The sequence below is a fragment of the Mustela nigripes genome, chromosome 14, assembly GCF_022355385.1.
Source record: "Mustela nigripes isolate SB6536 chromosome 14, MUSNIG.SB6536, whole genome shotgun sequence".
NCBI lineage: Eukaryota > Metazoa > Chordata > Mammalia > Carnivora > Mustelidae > Mustela > Mustela nigripes.
Window position 1 is genome coordinate 50290036 of NC_081570.1, and position 27305 is coordinate 50317340.

General features: G+C 38.3%; 1 protein-coding gene and 1 long non-coding RNA gene across 8 annotated transcripts in view; both read left to right on the plus strand.

Moving 5' to 3' along the window:
• Nucleotides 1–27305, plus strand: part of PATJ (PATJ crumbs cell polarity complex component) — a 370533-nt gene that overhangs the window by 157403 nt on the left and 185825 nt on the right. For all 7 annotated transcript variants that reach the window (XM_059374941.1, XM_059374937.1, XM_059374938.1 and 4 more), the window contains one exon: nucleotides 6390–6489. In XM_059374941.1, coding sequence (XP_059230924.1) covers nucleotides 6390–6489 — 100 coding nt within the window. The remainder of the gene's footprint in view (nucleotides 1–6389; nucleotides 6490–27305) is intronic.
• LOC132000947 (uncharacterized) lies at nucleotides 23826–25828 on the plus strand. Its single transcript, XR_009399505.1, has 3 exons — nucleotides 23826–24360; nucleotides 24694–24793; nucleotides 25536–25828. It is a non-coding gene; the product is annotated as an uncharacterized LOC132000947 (long non-coding RNA).

Below are 27305 nucleotides of genomic sequence, written 5' to 3' on the forward strand. Positions count from 1 at the left end.
TGCTCCGTAGGGAGCCTGCTTCCTCTCTCTCTCTGCCTGTGTCTTTGCCTACTTGTGATCTCTCTCTGTCAAATAAATAAATATAAATCTTTAAAAAAATGTGTATAGTTTTTCATGTCAGTATATCGCAATGAAGTTGGGTTTTTTTTTTTTTTTTAAGATTTTATTTATTTATTTGACAGACAGAGATCACAAGTAGGCAGAGAGGCAGGCAGAGAGAGAGGGGAAGCAGGCTCCCTGCTGAGTGGAGAGCCCGATGCCGGACTCCTTCCCAGAACCCCGAGTCCATGACCTGAGCCGAAGGCAGAGGCTTTAACCCACTGAGCCACCCAGGTGTCCCGCAATGAAGTTTTTAAAGACAAAAATTCCCTGCCTTCCATTCTAGTGGGGCAAGAAAAACAAAGAGGAATTCACTGACTGCTTTCTTAAAGCAATCTGAGGACAAGACATGAAGACCCACAAAATGTGACATCTGAAAGGGCTGGAAAAGAAGCCCCATGGAGACAGGGAGCTCATCTGTCTCATCATTACTCTCTCTCCATTGCCCAAAACACTGCCTGGCACCTCATAGACACATAGTATGTACTTGTTGAATGAATAAAGGATCCTGAAAACAAAACATCTCTGGCTTTAGGTCCCCAGGAAGGGCACATGCATTCTGGGCAAATGCCGCCTTCCTGTGCCCCATTTTACCTTATGACTTGAGATTTATGGTTGTTTCTGGCTTCGGTCATGTTACAAAAGCATGTTTTTGAAAGTTTATCTGTCATCGTTTTGTGGTTAATTTAGTCTCAGAATATTTAGTCTATCCTGTTGCTGGAATTTTTGTCAGTTCATATCTTGATTCAAAGATCTGACCGTTCATCAATTGTTTTTTGGAATCCTATATATAGTGTGGCAGTTCGGAAGGTGCAGCCTTCTGGGGATATAACCTCATAAAGGAAGCAGACAGGGATTGGCCTGTGGGGACACAGATAATAACTGCACACAGATGAATAAACTGGCCACTAATTTAATTACTTTGGGGAACAAGGTAATTTAGTTGATGCAGGATAATTCCACATAAGATCCCAGGAAGGAAAAAGATAAATATATGGTTCTTACCAACTTTGGCCTGTTCCATTAAACCAAAATGAATCTCAATACAATGCAAAGATATTTGCATTCAAATTTTAAAAATACAGTAGTAGCTTGGTAATACCAAAAGTTACAAGTCAGTCCAGCTGAATTTTTTGGTGCAGAAAATAACCACTGAATTAACATTGCAGTGAGAGAGGTCCTACCAGTATCTGCATCTCTGTTACAGGATGATGTCTCTGTGGTTACAAGATTTTTTAACTGTTTTCAGTAGTTACAGGATGTCCTTTACTGTGTGTCTTCTCTGAAATTTATGTGCCAAGCACTATTCTAACTTCTGGAATGATGAAGCGTCTTTATTCCAAGAGGTGCACCGATGAACCTGACACGTAGTGAAGTAGAAGTACAATTATGGTGCTAGAAGCACACACAGGATGCTATAGGAGCACAGGCAGGGGACGTTCCCAAAGTTGGGACATCAGATGATTACAAATTATATTATCTCTTCAGAAATCTCTTTTAAAAGTATCATCATTAAAAGTTATTCCTTTTATGCATTATTTCCTCCTTAATACAAAAGCAGTGCATTTTCTCTAGAATTACTGAGTATCGAAAAAGAGACTTGGGCGCCTGGGTGTTTCCATTAAGTAAGTGTCTGCCTTCAGCTCAGGTCATGGTCCTAGGGTCCTGGGATCGAGCCCCATGTCGAGCTTCCTGCTCAGCTGGGAGCCTGCTTCTCCCTCTCCCTCTGCTGTGCCTCCTGCTTATGTCTCTTCCTCTCTCCCCCCCCCCCCAGTCAAATAAAAAAAAACTTAAAAAAAAAAAAAAAAGAGAGAGAGAGAGAGAGAGATGATAAAAAGCACCTGAAATGAGGTGCTTGGGTGGCACAGTCAGTTAAGTGCCTATCTCTTGTATTCAGCTCAGGTCTTAATTGAGAGCGGGGGCGGGGGGGGCCTCCATGCTCAGCTTCCAGTCTGCTAGCAGTTATCTCTCTTTCTCCTTCTGCTCTTCCCCACCCTCACTCCCCACCCCGAAAATAAAGAGGAGAAAAAAAAAAATAAAAGCACCTGAAACTAATTACTAGGACAGGTGTAGGCTAGAAATGGAAATTTTGGCTTGACATCATTTACATTAAAAAAAAAAAAAAGGAGTGTGTGACTAAGAAACTAAGTTACCAAAAAAATACATAAATAGGTCTTGAATAATGGGGTGCCTGGGTAGCTCAGTGGATTAAAGCCTCTGCCTTCGGCTCAGGTCATGATCCCAGAGTCCTGGGATCAAGCCCCACGTCAGGCTCTTTGCTCAGCGGGGAGCCCGCTTCCCTTCCTCTCTATCTGCCTGTGTCTCTGCCTACTTGTGATCTCTGTCTGTCAAATAAATAAATAAAATCTATAAAAAAATAAAAAATAAATAAATAAAAATAAAATCTTAAAAAAAAACGGGTCTTGAATAAATCCGTAGGATTTTGTTTTGTTTTCTTTTTCTTGTTTTGTCTCAGTTCACTATTGTCTGTGCTGTTTTTCCTCATGGAGTGTGAAATGACAGGTCACCAGGTGTCTTAAACATACTGATATTAACTAGATACCCGTAACTCTTTGGTATTTTCCTTCTAAAATTTTCTTCAGGGTTTCTTCATATATCCTTTGTCTTAAAGGAGTCACAGACAACGAAAACAAGTGGGAGATGTTTGTTCACAGAAGTAGTCTCCTGCTGTTAGCTCTCTTTTTATTTCTTACCCACATGAAAGTGTCGTCTCCTACCAAACATAATCGTCCCTAAAAATGCAGCCATGTAAAACTTAAAAAAATGTGTCTATCCCAAGTAAGTACTTAAAGGGAATACACTTTATGTATGTAAATTATTCCTTCATAAGGTTGATGTGAAGACACGCATCTGTTTCACGTGGGAAATCTGGACATGCTAGAGCCTGGAACTAAGTAACCTCATGAAGGTGTTTGCAAAGTTCAAAATGATTTCTTGTGATCCTACTGGTGGTGCTTAGAGTGATACAGGATGCGCTCTTTGATTATTCTTAACAGCAACAGATAATAGAGTGTCCCAGCATGATATCCCACATTGTACTAGGTCTTAGAATTGGCTGACAATACTCTGCAGTGTGTAAGTATTTTGTGATATTCTTTTCTATGTATCTGTGTACATACATAGCATGTAGACATGTGGGGATCATACAGCATTGGTGTAAACGTTTTTTAGTCTTACATATCTTTGCTTTATACTCCACATCAATAAGAGCAAGGATATCAGAACATGTAACGGTTTCTAAATTTAAATCACCAAATCGCTTTGATATGGTGAATCTGGATTGTTACATTGAAATGCTTCTGAGTTAGTTGTTTCTGTTAAAAGGGATTTCGGTTTTTAATTAAAAGGCTGTAACATCTAAGGTAGTGCGAGTGTAGTTTTTTTTTTTTTCTGGAAAACTCTGGGAATATTAGATTTAACTAATCCTCATTAGTCTCTACGAACTGATCAAAAAGAGTTTTTTTCCCCTAATTTATGAGCACCCTCTGAAGGTAGGAAAATATTTCTTGCAGTGAGAGGTAAGGGCTTCCCTGGCTTTCTGATACACAGAGTGCTTTCAGTTTCTATCCCTGCTGCTTCAGCCACATGATACATGTAGACCCAGAAACACACAAGCCCCTATGTCAAAAAGCTATTCTTTCCACTGAACTCAAGATCTGTTATACAAAAAACACCTATAGGCAAGCAGATTAAATGACCTTTGCCCTTGTCTCACTCTGTAGAGAATAGATCCCTGTAGAACCAATATACAGTAGATCCTCAAATACCACTACATTGTCAGACCATAAAACCAAACTCTACTTATTGCTACTACCCATGGGAAATAACTTAGAGCCCCAGTGCAAATCAGAACCAAACTTGGCTTAGTATCAGAAACGGAATCATAGTGTTGGAAATAAGAGAAAGAGAATCAAAAATACAAAGTTCTGTTGCCACTGGGGATTTATTGTGGGTGCCAAGAAATCATGTATATGGGCTTAAGTAGCTCATGAATTGCCTATTTCAAGCATCCCTGTTTAACTGTTTCTGGAAGGTGAGTCTACTTGAACATCTCAGGGGGACTTCCATAACTGTCAAAGTATAATTTCAGGAAAAGAAAATGTGACCTATAAAATTATGCAAAATGTACAGTTATTTACTTAACTCATTAACGAGGGAGCCAACAAGACAGCCTGGGTCAGAGAGAATTGGAGAGAATGAAATATTTATTAATTGTTCAAGGAAAAAATGCATGAGTGCCTGGATGGCTCAGTTGGTTAAGCATCTGCCTTCAGCTTAGGTCATGATCTCAGAGTCCTGGGAGGAGCCTCACACAGGGCTCCCTGCTCAGCAGAAAGCCTGCCTCCGCCTCTGTGCTTATGCTCTGTCTCTGTGTGTATCAAATAAATAAATAAAATCTTTAAAAAAAAAAAAGAACAAGTTAGATTCAAATTAAGATACAATTTGAATTTACATCTTACTATAACCTTTGGAGTTACCCTTTCTACAGGAATAAAATAATTTGCATCTCCACCAAACAAAATGAATATGCACTGCTATTGGACAAGAATTTTTCCATCATTGTCATTTTTCTGGAACAGAACATTGTTAGAAGACCTAGTCAACATGACTGACAACCAGTTACTTACTCATTCCGCATGTAGTTAAGGGAGGCCTTCTTTGTACCAGGCACTGCTCTCAGAGCTGAGGATACCACATTATTGTTCTCTGCCCTCATGGAGATTGCATTCACCTGGCCTCCTTGTATGTCCCTTGCTCCAGCCTTCTTTGTCACAGAGAGAGCCAGGTCCTGCCCACAACCTTCCCTCGTGTGCAGTAGAAAGAGGCCCCAGGTATATGGCAACCCACATTCAAACTTCAGGGTGACCAAGACATGCTTATCCTATATTCTCGAGAGTGTTGGTAAAAGTTAATTTTAATAAATCAGTGGTGTAAACAGTTCCTTCTTAAACATGTTTTTAGAATACTGTTAAAGAGAATTCTGTCTCTTAATACTAAAAGCTGACTGTCCTTGTTCTAAGTACTGTTTGTGACCTAGAATGATCTGGTTCCGAGGGAAAGGTTTACTGAGAGGAATTCATTTACCTTCTTTACTCTTCATTTAACTCACTTCTGAGGTTTTCCAAGCAAGAATAAAGACAGAGCATGATCACATTGCTGTCTTCTTTTGTTGCTTAATAGACATTTTGTATTTGGCATCTTCTCTTTCTTCATCGCTCCTGCATTTTATTGATTTTTGGATTTTCTACAGATAGATGCAGTGCTCCTTTGGTTAGCATTATCTTAAATAAATTTGGGTGTGTGTTTTTGTTTATGGATTTCCAGATAGTGTTTTCTGCTTTGGAGGAATTTATTACATGCCTGCTTTCTGTAATGGACCAGTCATTCTCCATTTACTGGAGTATATCCTGCCATTAGTGGTTTTGTCTTATAAAGCATAATTGAATGTACTCTATTGAAACCCTGGAGCAAAACAAATCTTAATCCAGTTATTTTGGTATTTGTGGAGTGCTTGGGTATATCAGCTCCTATTCTTTTTAGCAGCTTGGATCTCCGTAAACTTTAGCATGTTTTATTTTTCCCAGCGTTCAAGAAAATGTCTACGTTCTGTGAAGGTAATCTGATCATTGAGTTTTGATCTGCTTTCATTAAGTCCGAACCAAATATTTATGGGATGTTTCATTTGGTTGTGTAAATTTAAAGAACACTTACCCAGAAATATAAAGAGTATTCATCATAAAGATATTTTTTCTTTTTGAAAACATTAAAATGTGTGTTGACTATAAATTGCAGATGAATATTTATTGAGTTAGAAAACCTTGGTATTTCACTTCAGCTGTTTTTTTCAAGAGTGAAATCTGTACCTTCTACAACTTAATACAGTTTAAATAAATGTAGAATTAATACAGTGGATAGTCTTTACATTTGTTTTCAAATATCTTTCATTTGCATTAGTTGGTTGGTAACAGTGTTAACAAAATATACGTAATTGACTTTCTGACTAGGGAAAGGAATGTGTTCTTCTGGGTAGGTCAACAGTCTTAAACGCTGTGTTTTTTTCAACTGTTTTCGGTAGTGGTGTGCTCTCAGCACAGTCACTTACATAATAAACATAAATATAAGAAAACAAATTGTTTTGCAGTGCCGGCTATATGACTGAAATTGGATACAGTCAAAATATTTCCAGATTATTTTTTTAGGCTGTTTGTCACTGAGGAAGAGAACTGTGCAAAGGCCATTAACCCTTCTCTCTACTTTCGCATTTTCAGAGACAAGGAACTGCTCCCCCTCCAATGAAATTGCCACCTCCTTATAAAGCTCCATCTGATGACAGTGACGAAAATGAGGAAGAATATGCATTTACCAACAGTGAGTCCCTTTTCATTATTGGAAGTGAATGCAGAGTTCATTAAATTGTGCTTTGGGGAGTATTGTCGATTATCAAATGTGGTGTTGTGGGTTCTTAGAAAATGGGTATAAGCATATCATGCTGAAAAGAAAATGTTGTATCTCCTTAACTTTAACATGCATAACATGCATTACTTTAATGCATAACATGCATTACTTTATTTCCCTAAACTTTACTCCTTAATACTAATATAATATTAGAGTGAATAACAAAGGCAATGCGTTATACACTATTTTCTCTACATTGCCTCCTAACCTTACTGTTTGGCTGTGAACACAGAAATGCTAAGAAGTCCTTTAATTCCAGTTTGACCTACAATAATCTGAGCTGGATATGTGTGTCAGGTCTTGATTACTTGCTCTATTCAAATGGATGGTGATGTTACTAAGGCAAAATTAGAAAAGACTCCAGTCGTATTTTCTCCTTTAGAGTTCCTTTCATGATTTTTCTTTGCATTAGATGTATCAAATATACATTCATACATATATTTAATGGAGCCTTTATTTAAAAGAATTTGCATTTCTTTTATGCATGTAAAGTATATGTACTTAGATCTGATTGCTGTTGTACATGGAATTTCTTTGGGGAGTATGAAAGTACCCTAAAATTAGATTGTGGTGATGGTTGCACATTTTGCAAATGTAGTAAAACTCCCAGGATTATAAATTAAATGGGTGGATTTTATGGCTTGTGAAATATGTACATGTGTATATGTGTGTGTGTATGTATTCTTTTAAATATATATTCTTTTAAAAATGATCTTGTTCCTTCCACAAATTAGAAAAAGAGTTTGATACAGATACAGAAACAGTTAAAATTCTGGCCGCATCACTTCTTAGTGTATGACCTTCAGCATGCCCTCTTCTATAAAAATCATGGTTCTTCCTTTAGAGGGGTGTGATGAAGATTATAATAAAGTGATAAAGCCTTTTATCCTGCCGTGTAATGAAATTTCGACAAGTATTATAGCTCTTACTACTAATAATTATTATGTTGATTTTATAACTGACATTTTTCTAAATACGGTAGGAAGTCTATAAATTTGAATATAAATAGATATGTTTATAACCATTTGATTGGTTTTATAAAAGAATTGATTTGCACTTTGGTTTTACAGAGCCCTTTCTCATGCGTTATTTTCTTCATTCAACAACTCTCTCTTGAAAGCCAACTGCTTTTTACTAACAGTATTAAGTAAGTCTGTCATGAAAGAAATAAAACATAGCTTCTTTTTTCTTGTTGGGGGTCACCAACCTGGAAGGGAGGATACAAAGGTGTCGGAACAAAAATTTTTTTTTTTAAAGATTTTTATTTATTTATTTGACAGAGAGAGATCACAAGTAGGCAGAGAGGCGGGCAGAGAGAGAGAGGAAGGCAAGCAGGCTCCCTGCTGAGCAGAGAACCCGATGTGGGGCTCTATCCCAGGACCCTGAGATCATGACCTGAGCCGAAGGCAGTGGCTTAACCCACTGAGCCACCCAGGCGCTCCCAGAACAAAATTTAATCAATGTGCCTAGTGCCTTGGCTGACCACCTCTTCTGGAGAGTTACACGTGATGGAGGTGATTGATAGGTGTGTGCGCGCGTGGAACATAATCCCTTGTTCTGAGACGGGTATTAGGACAGCTACAGCAGAGTGGGAATAACTCGTTGGTTATTCATAATTTCTGGGATGCTAGAATTTGCATAGTTGTTAGTGCTGGGTTCGTAATCAAAGGAGTGAGACTGATACAAAGCGAAAGTCAAACAAAGCTTTATTTCGCGCCAAGCATCGAGAATCAAACTGACTGTCCAGGGCCGTCTCTTACAAAGAGGTGACCTCTCTCTGCCTTACAGACTAACTTTTAAGGGCAAAGGCCATGTGGTTGGACCTGGCCACGCACAGGTGGCCAATGAGATTGTAACACACAGAGAAAGCTGTGCTTTCTCTCATGCTAGGTCACACATAAGTGACCAATTGAATCAATTGAATTACAATTTACCCTATAGTAGATATTTGAACTAACCTATCACCTTGGTCAGAATTGGCGCCCAAAGGGCGGGTCCATACTCCTTGGTAGCTAGGGAGACAGTATGCGCCCCCACTGATTGGATACCTCTACCTGGCCTGACCCATCCTTGTATTTGGGCTTTGTTACTTGGGACTGGTTTCTGGGACTTGTTTTTAAGTAAGTCCCCTAGGGGGAAAAGGGGTAGGGACAGTTTTTTTTAAGTTTTACTGCATAAACAAAATCACTGTTTAACCAGATGGGATGGCTAAATAGGCCCTTACATTAGGAAATCTGATTTAGGCATGTGACCAAGACTGTGTTCTAATCCTAGTTCTGTTCTGTTTTGAATTCATGGACCAGTTAATTAACCCCTTTATGGCTCACACTTGCTCCTCTGTAATAGGGGGAAGGGATGTCTTGCGATAACCTTCCTCAAAGGATTGTTAGAATCTGAGGAGAAAAGCATTTAAAGAGCTTGGTGTAAGGACTGTGATACCTAGTCAACACTCTGGTGTCGATGTGCTAGGCTTCTGTGTGCTGCTAACCCAGTCGACATACCAGCCTGTGAGGTCTCTAATTATACAAATAAGGAAACTGAGGCTCAGAGAAATTTAAGGAATATGTTCAAAGTTACTCAGCCGGTCAGCAGTTAGAAATGTAATTTAAACACAGACTCTCTGACTCCAGAGCCTGTTCTCTCCTGTGTACTTCCCATTAACTTAAATCTCATTTACTGTGGCAGAAGTAGGTACAAAGTGCTTGGGGTTATCTAGTGAGTATCACTATGAGGCGAGAAGGTGGGACAGCAGCACCCTCCCCAGAGCTCCGGTTAGGTACCTGTGTGTTCACACATGTGCGCAAACACATTGACAGCATTCGTGGGGTTTGGGAAGACACTGATATGCACTACATACAGAAAAAACTTCTGATTCCTAGATCATCTTCTAATTGTAACATTTCACAGGTTCTCCAGCAAATATATTTGGGCCATGAATATGACTTACCATTTGTTTTGCTCCCTAATTTTTTCCTTCTCAGCATACTTTCCCCTTCCCATTTAACTTCTGTTGAATTCACTGTTCATCTTTGTTCAGAAGAGTTTGAACTGTATGGGGTGTTAGATAGTACACATTTAAAATGTAGGTGAGCCCAAAGCCTCTGGCTTTCTTCTGTTTCTTTGTGAAATGGATCCCATGGCTTTTTCTATGTTCCTTAACTCTTACTGAATGCCTACTCTTTTCCTCCATCCAAAACTAAGAGTAGACTGGTTCACTGTTTTATCAGATTCTTATTGTCTCAAAACTAAGTATTTCTTTTTACTGTTGTGAAAATATGACTTTCTAACTTCCCCATGGTCCAGGACTGTGAAGTGGATGGCTGGAATCCAAGCGTTAGGCCCACCAGGACGTGGTAATTGCATTAGAGGGATCACAGACATGAGACACATAAGATTTTAAAGTATAGTTAAAATACTTTTAACTGAGCACCTGGGTGGCTCAGTCAGTTAAGCATTTGCCTTTGCCTCAGGTTGTGATCCCCGTGATCCCCGTGATCCTCGGGCTCCCTGGTCCATGAGGAGCCTTGTCCCTCTGCCTCTCTCACTCTGTCTCTCATGAATAAATGAATACAATCCTTAAAAAAATAATTTAACTTAGGTGAGCTTTGGTGAGTTGCTTAGTCATAAACTTCATCCTGCCTAGAAATGTTTCTTGAGTGGATATTATATGTGGGCAGACACTGTTCTCTTAGGGTCCGTGATCAAAGGAGCAAGACTGATACAAAGCGAAGGTCAAGCAAAGCTTTATTTTGGGCCAAGCATCGAGAATCAAACCTACCGGTCGGGGCCACCTCTTATAGAGAGAGCGACCCTTCCTGGCCTCACAAACTAACTTTTAAAGGGCAATGGCCATGTGGTTGAGCCTGGCCACACAGAGTGGCCAATGAGATTGTAACACACAGAGAAAGTTGCATAGTCATGCTAGGTCACACATGGGTGGCCCATTGAATTACAGTTTACCCTATAGTACCCTATAGTAGATATTTGAACTAGCCTATCACCTTAGTCAGAATTGGCGCCCAACAGGCGTCCAAAAGGCGGGGCCCACATTCTTTAAGGAGATAGTGATTGGATGTCTCCACCTGGCCTGACCCACCCCTGTATTTGGGCTCTGTTTCTTAGGACTGGTCAACCATATTTTACTAGTTTCCCGGACTTGCTTTTAAGGAAGTCCCCTGGTGGGGCGGGGGAGGCAGGGTCAGTTTAAGTTTTACTGCATAAACAACAAAATGGCTGTTCAGCCGAGATGGAGCTGCTCTGGCTAAATAGGCCCTTATAGTTCTAGATATTGGGAACATAGCAAGGAAGAAGGTCTCTCTTCTTATTAGCTTATATTCTAGTGGGAGAGAAAGATTATAAACAATCTGATAGTTAAAATATTGATAAATAGTCTAAATAAGACAAAACAACATAGTGTGAGAATAAATGCTTTGGAGGAGTGACATTAAGTACAATGGGAAAAAAAGGCCAAGATAAGACCCAAGTGACAAGAAGGAACCAGACATACAAAAGAGCTGGCCTCTAGAGTCCTATAGATCAGATTTTTTTTCAGATTGTGATCCACAGTAACTTATATTTTACTTAACAACCAAGTATAGATGTGTATACACAGACTTAGTGCATATATAATTGAAACAAAGGTTTCACAAAGTACTACTTTTATAACATAGGAAAAACTATAATTTTGCTATTGTTTCATTTTTTAAAATGATGTTTGCAACTTTCTTTCTTTCTTTCTTTCTTTCTTTCTTTCTTTCTTTCTTTCTAGATTTCATTTATTTGTGAGAGAGAGAGCACAAGAAGGACAGGTAGAGGGAGAAGTAGGCTCCCCACCGAGCAAGGAGCTCAAAGTGGGACTAGATCCCAGGACCCCAGGATCATGACCTGAACCGAAGGCAGACTCGTAACTGCCTGAGTCACCCAGGTGTCCCAGCTCAATTTATTTCTTGATTAATGAGTCACAGCCTGCAGTATGAACACTAATCTAGAACTCTGGTTTTCAAACTTCAGAGTGCATCAGAGGGACCTGCAGAGCTTGTTAAAGGATAAGTTGCTGGGCCCACTTCCAATTTCTGATTGTTTATATCTGGAAGGACCCAGTGATTTCTGTTTCTAGTAATTTCCCTGGATGCTGATACTTCTCATCCAGGGACCATATTCTGAAAACCACTGATCTAGCCGTTGTTTAAAGTCAGGGTAGCTGCCTAGGAGTGATGTGTAGACAGCAGCAGGAAGCAAACCCAGCCTGGGCCTTGTGAGGAGCCTCCTAGCATAAGAGCGTTTCCAGGAGGTGGTGGCGTTAGGCAGTTTAAGAAAAGAAGGTGTTGCAAGAAGGGTTTGTCCCTGAACTTCAGGGGCCAACTGTGGAATGATCCTGAGAGCTGGAGGAGGTTAGAATCGTGGAAGCAACCATTGAACTTAGCAATGTAAAACTGCTAAGAGGAAAAAGAATGCTTGATAAATGAATGATTATAGAGATTGTTATGAGAATTAAATGTTGGGGCACCTGGGTACTCAGTCACTCAGGCCTCTGCTTTCAGCTTGGGTCATGGTCCGGGGATCCTGGGATCATGCCCCACATTGGGCTTCCTGTTCAGTGGGTTTTTTGTTTCTCCCTCTGCCCCTCTCCATTCCTCTCTTCCCCCTGCTCATGCTCTCTCTCACATGTGCTCTTTCAAATAAATTAAAAAAAAAAAAAATCTTTAGAAAAAAGAATGAAATGTCAAAACTAATATAGAAAATGTGATACATGATGGTATTTACATCATAGATCCCTTATGTTGCATAGTTGGACATAATTCATGACACTCTGGTGTCTAATGATAGGGTCTGTATCCGTCAATTGAATGAAAAGTGCTTAAATTTTAATTAAGCAGAAACAATTAAGAGTTTATTTTATGAAACATTATGAAACAATTAAGAGTTAAAGAACAGCATCTACATAAGTGCTTACCTATCGAAAGACTGCCGTTATTAGTCCTGCAGGGTGTGTCAAAGAGAGGTTACCAACGGTACAGAACTTAACTTTGTGGTAACAGTCTTTATTTAATACCTAAATGTAAAAGGTCTTGCAAAGGTTCAGGATCACTGAGGGCATGAAGTGTCACTCAGTTCACTATCACATGGTGACTTTCAGATCTTCATTTTTAGGCATAACTTCTCTCTGATATCCTGACCTGTTTTTGGTTGACTGTTGGAAAGATACCATGTTGGGGAGCCTGGGTGGCGCGGTCGGTTAAGTGTCAGCTCTTGATTTGGGCTCGGGTCATGATCTCAGCGTGAGATGGAGCTCCATGTCCTGGCCCTGAGCTCAGTGGGGAGTCTGCTTCTCCTCACCCTCTGCCCCTCACCACACTTGCTGAAATAAATAAATCTTTAAAAAAAAAAAAAAAAAGATACCATGTCTTTTTTTCTCTAGCACTTTAAATCTTTTGTGAAAAACAAACTGTGTTTTTTCCTGGAGGCTGACCTTTTCCTTATATTCTTAATTTTTCATAAGATCCTTATCCCAGACTAAAACTTCACCTATGTTTATTATCTCCCTTCCTAGATGAATCTTCACTCTCAATTTCTCCCACATTTGTAGCTTTCTTTGCATTTTTAATGCCACCATTTTAGTAACTATATAGTTGTGATTACAATTTATTGAGTACCTATTGTGTGTCCTACATTTTCCCCCAAGTCTTTAAATGGCTTTCTCATTTGATGTACAGAAGAGTCTCTGCAAGGAGATCTTCTTTTCTGCTGAATTCCACTTAATCTCACCTTCTTTGGAAAACCTTGCCCCACTCCTTATTCTAATCAGTATTCTTATATTGTTTTTATAGCACTTAACAAAATGTGATTATTTATGTGATTATCAGTTTGATATCTGTCTTTCCCTTCATGGTCCGAGAGTCCAGTAATCCTCTGTGTTCTGACCTGGCACGTTATAGAAACCCAGTATTTGGGGCAAATTACTGACGGAGGGTATGTGACTTGCACAGTGATGGCAGGAGTGTGATAAAAATCCATGTGTACTCATAGGGCTTTCAAAGTCTTTCGAGAGACCCTTTCTACTGAGCTGTACCATCCATCTAGTTTCAGAGCCTTCGGTCCAGAACAGCTTGCCTTCTCTCTTCCAATATGTCACCCCTCATCTCCCAAGGGGAGAAGCCACTGCCTCTAAGAACTCCTGCTTTGTTCACTTTTGATCCCAGACATAACATGCTTTTACTTTACCCAGCCTTTCTAACCTGTTGGTATTCATTCTTTCAACCACATTTTTAAACATCAGGGAGCAGAAGGTTTTGGAAAGACTTTTTGTAACCTCTAAGAGAGTGATCATAAAGAAGCAGTGAGAATCATACAATAGACATGTCTCTTGATGCATATTAGGCTCTAGAAACTCAGAATATCATTGACTTCTTTGACACTTGGCTTTTAAGTAATACAGCAGAGATGTGAATGGAACCACAGGCTGAAGAGGCCTCTTACAGGCTTTTTCTTTTCTTTTATTTATTTATTTTTAAAGGTTTTATTTACTTATTTGACAGAGAGAGAGAGATCACAAGCAGGCAGAGAGAGAGGAGGAAGCAGGCTCCCTGCTGAGCAGAGAGCCTGATGCGGGGCTTGATCCCAGGACCTGAGATCATGACCTGAGCTGAAGGCAAAGGCTTAACCCACTGAGCCACCCAGGTGTCCCCTACTTTACTTTTAAAATAGCATACGCACCTTAGGTGTTTTGTTTTACCCTCGCTCTCAGAAAGGACCCAGGTAATTATTGACCCTGATACATCTTTTGCTCAGATTCCTTCCCCACACCCCACCAAGTCTTATGTCATATGTAATATTTGGTAAAAAGTATATATCTAGGCTCTGGAGCATAATCAAATTATCCTGTGAATGGTCCCACGCAAATAAAAATTAGATTACTAACACCTTGCATCTTTTTGTTTTACTCTGTTTTCTTTCATTTTTTTTTTTCAGAGACTGTATATTAGCTGAGACCCTCTGAAATGTGATATATTAGCAAATTATTCAGTCATAGTATTTATAAGTTTAGAGGGGGTTGCTTTTTTAGAAAATTACAGCTTCATGGAGCTAAAATCCACATTATTATGTAATTTGTCTACTTAAATATGAAGCTCAGTGGCTTTTTTTTTTTTAAGATTTTTTGGTTTTTTTGGGGACAGATACAGATCTCAAGTAGGCAGAGAGGCAGGCAGAGAGAGAGGAGGAAGCAGGTTCCCTGCAGAGCAGAGAGCCCGATATGGGGCTTAATCCCCGGACCCTGGGATCGTGACCTGAGCTGAAGGCAGAGGCTTTAACCCCCTGAGCCACCCAAGCACCCCTAAGTGGCTTTTATTTACAGAGTTGTTCAACCATCACTACCATCAGTTTTAGAACAGTTAGAACATTTTCGTCACATCCCCAAGAAGTCCTACACATTAACAGTCCACTTCACCATATTCATTCAGAAATTATTTATAGTCGTACATAAAATATACATATGTATATTCTAATTTTTAAAAAGACTTTATAGATAATCCACATGTATTCCCATGGAGTGGGTTGGAGAACCTTCCCCAAACCCCTCTTCCTTTTTCCAAAACTAGAATCTGCATCTAAATTTGAAAGAAGACAAGGATGCTGCTAGCTCTCCTCTCCTCAAGAATCTAGCAGTATTGGGGCACCAGGGTGGCTCAGTGGGTTAAGCCTCTGCCTTCGGCTCAGGTCATGATCTCAGGGTCCTGGGATCAAGCCCCGCATCGGGCTCTCTGCTCAGCAGGGAGCCTGCTTCCCCACTCCCCCCCACCCCCGCCTGCCTCGCTGCCTACTTGTGTTCCCTGTCAAATAAATAAATAATTTTAAAAACGGAAAGAAAAGAATCTAGCTGTGCATTGAGCTCTTGCTGCCTCTTCCCCTTTCCAGAAAGAAAAACAAATAGAGAACAAATTATTATTCGCAAATGATGTCACAGTCAATCTCAAAAATTCAACCCCCCCCCAAATTTGTTGGCAATGTTAAGCAAGGCTCTGTATGAATTGCACATATGAAAATACTGTCTAATCAGTATTATCTACTGAAAAAAATATAAAACTTTTCTAATAATGATAATGGGCAAATCAGAAAACATCTAGGAATAATACAATTAGAAATGTAAAACTCATGGCAGTAATCCGTAATAACTTTTTGTCATTTATTTTTTATGACACTATGATGAAAGCTCTAAATCTACCCTCCCAGAAAAATGTATATTGATACACATTGTCATCCATGCATGACCCTCACACACATGTACACTCACACCCACTCACCTACACAGACACACCTCATTTTACCTTATTTTATTTTTTAAAGATTTAATTTATTTATTTGCCAGAGAGAGAGAGACAGTGAGAGAGGGAACACAAGCAGGGGGAGTGAGAGAGGGACAAGCAGGCTCCCTGCTGACAGGAAGCCTGATGTGGGGATCGATCCCAGGACCCTGGAATCATGACCAGAGCCAAAGGCAGACACTTAACCGACTGAGCCACCCAGGTGCCCCTTACCTCATTTTAAATAGGCATCATTTTTGCCTGTTTAGAAGTCTTGAAGTCCATTTAAGAATTCATGGACCATAGGTTGACAATCCCTATAGTTTCTTTTTTAAAGGAAACTGTGGAACTTTATTAAAGAAGATTTGTGGGGAAAATAGAAACATGTTCTTTTCCTGATTGGAAGAGTAAGTATATTAAAGGTTTCAATTATTTTTAAATTAGTCTGTAAGTTTAAGATCATTTGAATCCAAATCCTAAATATATATATAGTCTGTGATTGAAAATTGATTTGGAAGTGAAATGCTAGACAGTTTTGAAAAGTCTTTCCTTGTATCTGAATATATTCTAAACTGGTGGTTTTCAAACTGAACCTGGAGCTTTTAGAAAGGAGAGGGAGTGTTTTCATTGTCTCAGTCAGCTTTTTTCAACTTTGGCACTGTCGCCATTTTGACCAGATGATTGACCACATGATTCCTTTGTTGGGTCGGGCAAGGAGGCTGTTTGCATTGCAGAATGTTTGACAGCATCCCTGGTCTCTACCCACTAGATGCCAGTAGCACTCTCCCACCCCAGTTGTGATGACAACCAAAGATGTCTCCACACATTGCCAGTTACCCCTGGTCTAAACGGTTGGGGGATTCTACTGTCATTTACTAGTTGGGTGGCCAAGAACTTTGCATTTTAATAGTCCCATACAATGAAGAGTTACCCTGCCCAGAGTGCCGATAGTCCTTCTGATTAGAAACAGTGTTTAAAACTGTAGTAGTTAGGGTCCCCCTGGGTGACTCAATCTCAAAGCAGCTGCCTTCGGCTCAGGTCATGATCCTGGGGTCTTAGGATTATGCCCAACATCAGGTTCCCTGCTCAGTGGGGATCCTGCTTCTCCCTCTCTCTTTGTCCCTCCCCACTGTTTGTTCTCCTAATAAATAAGTAAAATCTTAAAAAAAAAAAAAAAAAAAAACCTGAGGGCGCCTGGGTGGCTCAGTGGTTAAGCCGCTGCCTTCGGCTCAGGTCATGATCTCAGGGTCCTGGGATCGAGTCCCACATCGTGCTCTCTGCTCAGCAGGGAGCCTGCTTCCTCCTCTCTCTCTCTCTCTGCCTGCCTCTCTGCCTACTTGTGATCTCTCTCTGTCGAATAAATAAATAAAATCTTTAAAAAAAAAAAACCTGAAATAATTAAATCCATTTAGTATTTGCAAATAAAAATGGTCTAGAAATAAACCCAGGTGTTAAGAACATAAAAAATAAGCTTTTTTGAAATGGCAAAAATAGGACTATCCAATAAATGATGGGATATATAATAATTAGGGGAAGAGAATGTAGAGATCTCCATTTCTCATCAAAATTAGAAATTAATTTTGAATATTGTTTGCTTCTAGAAACTGAAACTATACAAAGTCTGTATAGGATTTTCAGAAATGTAATCTTGGTACAAGGAAAGGCTTTTCATACTATTGTATCAACACTACAAAGGAAAATTAAGTTTGCTTATATAATAGCTGAAAACCATTATAACCATGAATATATCTTTAAATAGTATCATTACCAATAAATATTCAAAATGATCTTAGGTACTGTCCCACAAAATTTATATCCTGATGTAGAAATAGTTTATCCATATGTAAAAAAGAGTATGAAGAGTAGGGGGATAATACAAAGTATATATGTATACATAAATATATACACATATCAGAAGAAAAAGACATGAACATCAGTTGAAAAACAAGCAGAGATCAGACAAAAGAAATAGATTTGGGCAACAAATACAAAGTGTTTTCTGCCTTGCTAATAATGAGAGATATATAAATTAATCAGGTTTTTTTGGCGACCAGATAACTTAGGATTTTAAAAATTAATATTGCTCATTTTTGGAGAGGTTTTAGAAAAATAGGAGTACTTACATACTGTTGGCAGGAATATGAATTCCTGTACCTCTTTTTGGAGTTCATTTGGCAGCATGTATAAAAAATTTAAATGTGCATGTTCTTTGACTGGATAATTCAATTTTCAGTGAAATAGCCTAGGGAATTCATTGCCCATGAATTCCCTATGTGTATGTATAGATGTATATACCTATGAAAATGTGTTTTGTCGCATTTTTCACTAATAGCAATTATAGCAGTATGTATTATATGCAACTAATACGTAATAAAGCCTTGATTAAGTCACTTAGTCTCTAAACATTTGTAGCCATCTGACTTGGAACAGGTTGCATCCTTTTCATTTAGCTTCCTCATTTGTAAGGTGGAGCTACTCACAGGACTCCTTTCACTGAGATGCTGTGAGACCCTAGAAGAGACAATGTATATAAAATCCTTATATAGGAAGGGACACATATGAAGTATTCCAGAAATGTTAGCTCCTTCTTTTTTATCATCATACAGCGCTCTTCAGTGTTTACCAGATATTGCCACTACAGAATGAAATTTCTGCAGGCCCTCAGTGGCTTAGTCCGTTAAGTGTCTGACTCTTGTTGTCAGCTCAGGTACTCATGATCTCAGGCTCATGAGTTCAAGCCCCATGATGGGCTCCACAAGCCTGCTTTAAAGAAAGAAAGAAAGGAAGAAAGAAAGGAAGGAAGGAAGGAAGAAAGAAATTAATTAATTAATTTCTGGTATATGTATATATTAAAATTTTGCTAAACCTTACTATAGCTTAATTTTTTAAAATGTTTACAAGGTTTTAAAGTTTAACATTATCATGTAGGAGCAGTACTTCATTAACAGCTCTGTACAAGTGGGCTGCTCCCTGATCATCATTGCATGTTGTGATATTACTCTTCCACGTTCAGTTGAGATCACTGGAAGAGAAAGGCATTTTGGAATACTTCCTTTTTCTTGAGTATTTTTCTCTTTCTTTTCATTATTTTCTTTGGACCAAAAGTAGAATTATCACAGAAGTATCTGTGTATGATGTTGTAATTTTTTTCTTGTCAACGGAATTTTACTATTGCATGGTTGATGTTTTACTTCATTCCTCCCAATGTAGGGAAAATATACAGGAAAATTTTTTGACAAAAATTCATGGTCCAAATGGAATTTAAAAATTAAAAATATAGCTTTTAAATATTACTTTAATGTGACTGCTAGTTTGCTAAACAGTCCTACAAAGTTTATGACATGACTTAATCTCCCTTATTCTGCCTTGCAGTATTTAAATATTTAAGAATTTGTTGATTCACAAAGGTTCTTTATAGAGTTAATTCTCTTAATATTCACATTAACTGTTAATATATTTTCCTACTTAACCTTTTAAAAAATTTTAATTTTTTGTACAAAATGGTAACAACTTTCACCCTCATATTTAATTATTTGTAGTATGTTACTCTTATAGTTATGAACATTTGTCCTTCAGTCAGCTGAGATTTCAACATATGAGTCACATAAAGAAATTTTTCACTATAAGTTACATCAAGAATTCTTTTTTTTTTTTTTTTAAAGATTTTATTTATTTGACATAGATCACAAGTAGGCAGAGAGGCAGGCAGAGAGAGAGGAGGAGGAAGCAGGCTCCCCGCTGAGCAGAGAGCCCAATATAAGCCTTGATCCCAGGACCCTGGGATCACGACCCAAGCCAAAAGCAGAGGCTTTAACCCACTGAGCCACCCGGGTGCCCCTACATCAAGAATTCTAACCTTGGAATTAACAGTAAATCAAAACATCAGCCTTGTTTGAGTTACTGCCATTTAATACACAGTTTATTTTCTATTGTTAATCCATGCTGTCCCAGGATCACTAATCTTGCATGGGTGCAGAGGGACCTGAATGACATCTGTGTATCTCTCAGATCTTTAACCTTCCAGAAGCCAATACTGAACAGCAGAGTGTAGTCAAATTTTACACCCAAAGCTGAAGTTTGCAGAATCCTTAATATTTTTTAATTGATAAAATTACAAAAGCATGTACACAACTACTTTGAGAGAGGAATTTTGAGGAAAATCTTCTAATTTCAAATTTATTTAATCCACTTTAACTTTGTATAACAAAATATGTTTGTTTGGAAGAAAAAAATCTTGTCTCCCTGTTGAGTAAGAAATGGACAACCCAGTTTTTAAAAATGGACAAAACTGGGGCACCTGGATGGCTCAGTGGGTTAGGCCTCTGCCTTTGGCTCAGGTCATGATCTCAGGGTCCTGGGATCGAGCCCCACATGGGGCTCTCTGCTTGGCGGGGAGTCTGCTTCTCCCTCTCTCTCTGCCTTCCTTTCTGCCTATCTGTGATCTCTTTCTATCAAATAAATAAATAAAAGCTTTAAAAAAAAATAAAAAAAAATAAAAATGGACAAAACTGAAATAACATTTCACTAAAGAAGATACATAAATGGCTAATAAGCACATAAAAATGCTCAACACTATTAATTATTAGGGAAGTGCAAATTAAAACCACTACTCATTCACAAGAATTATTTATTGTTAAGGTTTTATTTTTAAAGATTTTATTTATTTGTCAGAGAGAGAGAGTGTACATACAGGGGGAGCAGCAGACAGAGGGAGAAGCAGCCTCCCCACTGAGCAAGGACTCAATCCCAGGACCCTGGTAGGCAGACACTTAACTGACTGAGCCACCAGGTGTCCCTCACAAAATAATTTTTAGTAAAAAAGATGGGCACTACAAGTAGAACTCTCATACGCTTCTGGTGGGAATATAAAATGGTACAACTATTTTGGAAAATAGTTTGGTTATTTCTTAAAAAGTTAAACATGGGGCGCCTGGGTGGTTTAGTGGATTAATCATCCAACTTTTGATTTCGGCTCAGGTCATGATCTTGACTCAGGTCATGATCTCAGGGTTGTAAGATTGAACCCCACATCTGGCTCCAAGCTGGCCATGGAACCTGCTTAAGATTCTCTCCCTCTTCCTCTCCCGCTCCTCCACTCCCCCGCAGCACACGGGTGTACCCATGCATGCTCAATCTCTCTCTCTCCAAAAAAAAAAAAAAGTTAAATATAAGTTTACCACACAATCTAACAATTCTACTTCTAGGTATATATCCAAGAGAAATGAAAACCTATGTCCACATAAAGACTTCTACACGAATGTTCTTTGTAGCATTATTCTTAATAGTTCAAAGCAGGATTAGCCAAATGTCCATCAACTGGTAGATAAACATAATGTATATCCACACAGTGGAATACTACTTAGCAGTAAAAAAGCAAAATACTTATCTATGCCATGATGCTAACTAAAGGAAGACCAGTGCAAAAGACTACCTACTATATTATTTGATTTATGTAGTATGTCCATAAAAAAACAAATTTATAGCTCTAAAAAAAAACACAGGTCATTTTTGCCTAGATTTGGAGTTGGGATTGGGCTTGATGGAATGTTTTGGGGTGATGGAAATGCTCTAAAGCTAGATTGTGGTGATAGTTGCACACGTCTTTGAGTCAGCTGAAAATCATGGAAATATATGCTTGCGACAGGTGAATTTAATATGTGAATTATGTTAAATAAAGCCTGTTAAAACTGTTAAAATTATTTCAGAGTTAGACATAATTTTAAATTGAAGAATCGCATTTGTAGGTGAAGGAGGTTAAAATTTTTAAAGCATAGACTTCCAGCTATAAAATAAGTCTGGGGGATGTAATGTACAGCGTGGGGACATTGTTAATAGTACTGCACTGTATATTTGAAAGTTGCTAAGAGTAGATGTTAAATTTTTCATCACAATTTTGCAACAGTGTCTGGCGATAGTGTTAACTAAATCATTTTGCAGTATATACAAAAAGCAATCATCATGCTATACACCTAAAACTAATATAACTTTATATGTCAATTATGTCTAAATAAAATTTTTTTTTAAAGAATCACATTTATATGGGGCACCTGAGTGGCTCAGTGGGCTAAAGCCTCTGCCTTTGGCTCAGGTCATGATCTCAGGGTCCTGGGATGGAGCCCCACATCAGGCTCCCTGGTTAGCAGGGAGTCTGCTTCCCCCTCCCCCTCTACCTGCCTTTCTGCCTACTTGTGATCTGTCTCTGTCAAATAAATAAATGAAATCTTTAAAAAAAAAATCACATCTGTAAAGGTTAGTTAAAACTTACTATAAGAAGATCTGTGTTAAAGGAGGAGGGCAATCCAATAGCAGACTACTTTGAAGAAGGCAGTAATAACTCAGAGGACATGGGGAGATGGAGAGGAGAAGGGAGTTGGGGGAAATTGGAGTGGGAGACGAACCATGAGAGACTGTGGACTGTGAAAAACAAACTGAGGGTTTTGTTGGGGATGGGAGTAGAAGGCTGGGTGAGCCTGGTGGTGGGTATTGTGGAGGGCACGCATTGCATGGAGCAGTGGGTGTGATGCATAAACAATGAATTCTGGGACACTGAAAAGAAATTTTAAAAAATAAAAATTTTAAAAAGTGGTAGAAAAACAGACCAAAAAAAAAAAAAAAAAAGGCAATAATAGAATCTTAATATCTTCCTTGATGGTCCTGGGATTTGAGAACCTTAAAACTCCTCTGGTCTGATTAATTCTGTAAGAATCCTAAGACACCCTCTGCTTCTGAAGTGATTAATTTGCCCAAAGTCACAAAATTAGTTACTGCAAGGTCAGGAATGGAATCTTGGTCTCCTTTGATGTCCAGGGCCATATTTAAGTTTTCCTTTCCCATGCCGTCCTATGTTCACCAAGCCAGTTTTTAACATGAAGTGGGGTCATAATCAATAAGATTTATTGAGCAATTAATAAATTTTTTGGTTTAAATTTTTGTTTTTTTTGTATCATTGTGGACTCTGTAGTTGATCTCTACCTTGCCAACAGATGTCACTACAGTCAACAGCAATTATTATCGAGGATTTAAGGAATGTTAAGAATGCTCACCTCAGATAAGCAGACAGCATTCATTAGTGGCTTCTAGCAATATTTCTATGTTTATTTTATCATATATATGGATTTATTTGCTCTCTCTTTTTTTCGCTTCTTGTTTTTGACAGTGCAAAATAGGAGGGGAAAGATTAAGAAATAAAGGCTAATTTTTAGTTTTATGTAAATTCTTTTTCTCATTTCCTATAATCATCCTTTTCTGAACCTTTTATCTTTATAATTAACTAAATTAAGTAAAATTCTTATTCTGGTCTTATAATTGGAGACTGGTGAATATTGCTTTCTATCTTAGTTGATTTTTTATGCTGGAAACTCCCCAAGCTTCAACCCTTGATAGAATTAGGATGCATTTATTGTAACTATAAATAAAAAAATTGTATTGTTTAAGATCTTTTGAAAACACTTTAAATTATGTTCAGGTGTTCTTGGCTTTAATATTACTCATCCGTATGACAGGTGATCAGGTAGATGACTTTGTATTCTGCCTTTTACAAAGAAAGGATAGAGAACACTGTAGTAATTGGTAGGGAATGATGAAATAATTGCACTTGGTTATGATTCTGTTCTGGTGTGCTGGAAGTGGGTAGGAGGAAGGGATACAAAGAAGCATTTTCAAAAAGTTTAAGAAACAACAACCATTTTTCTAATGATTTCTCTGAAGCTTCAGGGTTTTTTTCATAATTTTTCCCCCCAAAAAGCTACCTTGTAGATCTGACTGCTTAACCCAGATCTTTACTGCACATTTAAAACACTGCTGAGATGCAAACGAATCTCGCTAGGGAGACTGCACGTTCAGTGCGGTTCACCAGTTTCTTTGTTATAAAAACGATTCAGTGATGTGAGCAGTGAGACAGTAAGTTGATGACTGTTTCATTCACTTCAGAGAGGCTCACATCCACCCCTGTTTCCTTTTCATCTGCATTCGGAAGATGCAACTCATGCCCTGAACTATTTCTCAGTAGGGAAACTGGGTCATTAAAATGATATTAATTGAAGCTGGCCACAAAATAAATGGTTGTGTTGATCTTGCCTCCTGCTCTGGAATAGAGCAATCATCCCGATGTGAGCAGGGTAACGGAGTGCCACAGTCGGCAGTGTGAAGCATCCGAGGGTCAGATGTGGGAAACCAGGGATTTTTTTTGCCTCTCCCGGCATACTTTTCCAGGCAGCTTTTACCTACTGACAGATGGGACTGTTAGCTTGAGTGGTAGCTTGAAATTAGCTTAATTGATTGCTTCTCATGATAGAAATAGACTGACAACTTGCCCTTAAGGAGAATAAAATCCGAGGGGGAGAAAAAAAAAATAGGCCCAAGGTCGGCAGAAGAGAGAGGACAGTCTGGTGAGGATTTGAGCTGCTTCCAGCCCTGACTGTTTATCAGGAATGCAGACACCTTGAAGGGAACACGGGTACAGCAATGGTCCAAGGGGGTTTCCCAGGTAAGCTCTGTGTGCCTCTGTGATCTGTGGCTCTTTCGGAATGCAATCGGAAGCTGTTTTAGTGTTGGTGCAGAATGTTGTTGTAAAGGTTTGAACCATTGTAAGCTCAGGCATTTCTCTTTAGTGAAAGAGTGAGGGGACAGATGCATGTGCCAGGCAATTGTGTGTTAGAAACAAACCTCTCAGAATTTCCTTTCATGTGTATTGTAGCTGGAATTTTCCCTGTGATGTTTTTGAAAAGTAGAGCAGTTTATCAGACTGTCAGGAATATACTAGTGAGTTTTGGTGCCAAAATTCTTAACACTGTATTCCTGTGCTATCCTCTGCTTTCAGAATTGTAATCGAGAGGTAGATCTCCTGGACATTTATTACTATTTTTGTTATTTGTGACTTCACCATAATCAGAAGGGAAGATGATTTACATTAGAACAAGGTATTCTGATTAATTTTTAAAAACTGACCATTCAGCATTTTGTTGTGCATGAAAGCAGAATATCATTAAGGAATCCTAGTAGTAAACAAAAGGCTGCTTTTTCTAAATTGTAAAATAGCACCTTAAATATTATTTGCTAATTGTGGTCGAAGTCTCATTCATCTAAACCTACAGATTCAAATTCATTAGAGGTGGGGCTCAGTGCTTGGACTTTTCCTTGTTAACACACGGTTTCTGAAATCATTGCTAGATTAGTGATATAAATTCATACAATAGATACGCTTTAGGGTATGTTTTTGCTTGACTTTTAGAAAATTAATTTATTAACAGAGCTTTTTATCCAAGTAAGATGTGGAATATTTAGGTATAATGGGGGGGGGGGATCTTGTTACCTCCCGAGGGAGGCAACTATTAACTCAAGGAGTAGACGTAACTTTATAGCCTTTTTTTCCCCAGCAGTGCACACGTAAATTAGGTTGTTTCTACTGCAATAGCAGAATATATGCTGCATCCCTGAGATAAGCTAGCAAACCTTATTCTTGGCTATGCTGTCAAAATAATTGAGCAAGAACTTCTCTTTTGCCTAAAATACAGTTTCTGAAGATCTCCTTGTTGGCATTCTGAAGTATTTAGTACCCAGCTTTGTGATCTTGATTTGGAAGAAATGTTAGCCCTTAAATGGATGCGTCACGGATTCCCTGTAGTGACAACTGTCCTGATTGTGTTTCTTTTTCTTTTATAGTTGGAATTGGTTTCAGTTGTTGAAAGGCCATTTTTTCAATACTCCTTCCTCAAACTTGTATTGACAAGGCAACGATAGGCATGATCTTGATTTTGGTGGACCCTACCTGCTTCTCTTCAGACTTCCTGGGGCAGTTTGTTCAAGTGTTCCTATTATTTGGGGAAGTTCCATTTTAAACATCTATTTCTTCAGATTGAAAATACGTGTGTGCTTTAGTCTCCTCAGTGTGACCTGTCGTCCCTGATAATTTTATTAATCTCTATTTTACCAATTTAAAGTTGCCACTGTCCAGCTTCATAAACCACAGTAGAACCCTCATGAATCCCCACAGTGGGTTTTTCAGAAATTGCACAGAGTATGTCTAGTCAGTAGGAATTTATGTATCTTTTGCGTTTTATTCCAATAATATATGAAAGTATTTTTATGTTATTAGCAGTATTTATGTTAAGTGTAAGTTACTTTTCCCATATTCCTGCTCAGGACTAAATGTTCATGATTTTCAGAACAAACACATTCAAGATTTATTAAGGGTTTCTGTTTACCTTTAAATGTGAGAATATTTTAATGCTTTGTAATAGTCTTCATATTATATTCATTGCTCTGCATTTGCTTAATTTGAAAAACATCCTTCTATTTCATGTCTCTTTCTGGCATATTTTACAAATAGTTATACATAGAATGATAAATAAAAGATGAGGCCTCAGTCTGCAGAGAATTTACTCTTTTTTTGTACTTGCTTGGAATCATGTTATTTTAAATGAGTTTATGTTGCTTTGGTATAGGTGGTTTTAAAACAGGCCACTTTAAAATATTTCATGTTTGCATATAAGTATAGGTTGAACATTCACCATTTACATTGATCCAGTGTTCAACAAAGGGAGTATTATAATTCAAATTGGGGAAGTAGTATATCAAAAATTAAGTATCATTTAAGATTTTTTTTTTTTTTTGAGAAACTACCACTTTTTTGGTGAATACAATGGAGAGGAAAGGTAAGAAATATAATTTCTTTGTTTCTTTTATGTTTTCTTATTTAGATAGTTATGTGGTTTTTTTTGGCACAAATATTCAGTTAATCTCTTTTCCTTTACATTTATGCTATGACAGGGCTCTAAGATACTTGCATAGTGTGAAGGATTCATCTTGTATATTCTGAATATATCTGTGCTAAGTCAGTTGTCTCATTCCCATTTTGTAGATAGTAAAACCCTTTTTCTAGACAGTGTGGAGTGCTTTATTCATGGCTTGGTGGAAGTATGATGTAACCTCAGTTATTATGATGATAAGAAAAATTGGGGGAGAAATAACACCAGTGGGACCTCTGCCTTCAGAAAGTTTATAATCTTCCTCAAAAGAGAAGATGCATATAAGTGGAGAGACAAAATGACTTGAAACCCCTCTGGAAGAGCTTGAGGTGGAGAAGTTGGTAGGATTGGCAGGAGTCTGGTAGCTCCAAATGTGGGAGTCCACTGACGCAAAGAAATATAAGCAGTAAAGCAGAAAGGACAAAGTAAGACCAGATTTTAGAGGAGCAAGAATTTTAAAACGGAAAGCTCAGGAATTTATTATTTCCTGAAACGGAAATTATAGTGATAGCTAACCCATGGAAGCCCCATTTCAGAATAGTTGAAATAAAATCTGTAGTTTCATTCCTTTAAATTTGCTAGGTACTGTTAAATTTGCTAGGTACTGTTCTGATCACTGGGCTAAACTGCTTCACATACCTTATTTTCTAAAGTCCATATCATTTTGTGTTTCTTTTTAAAATCT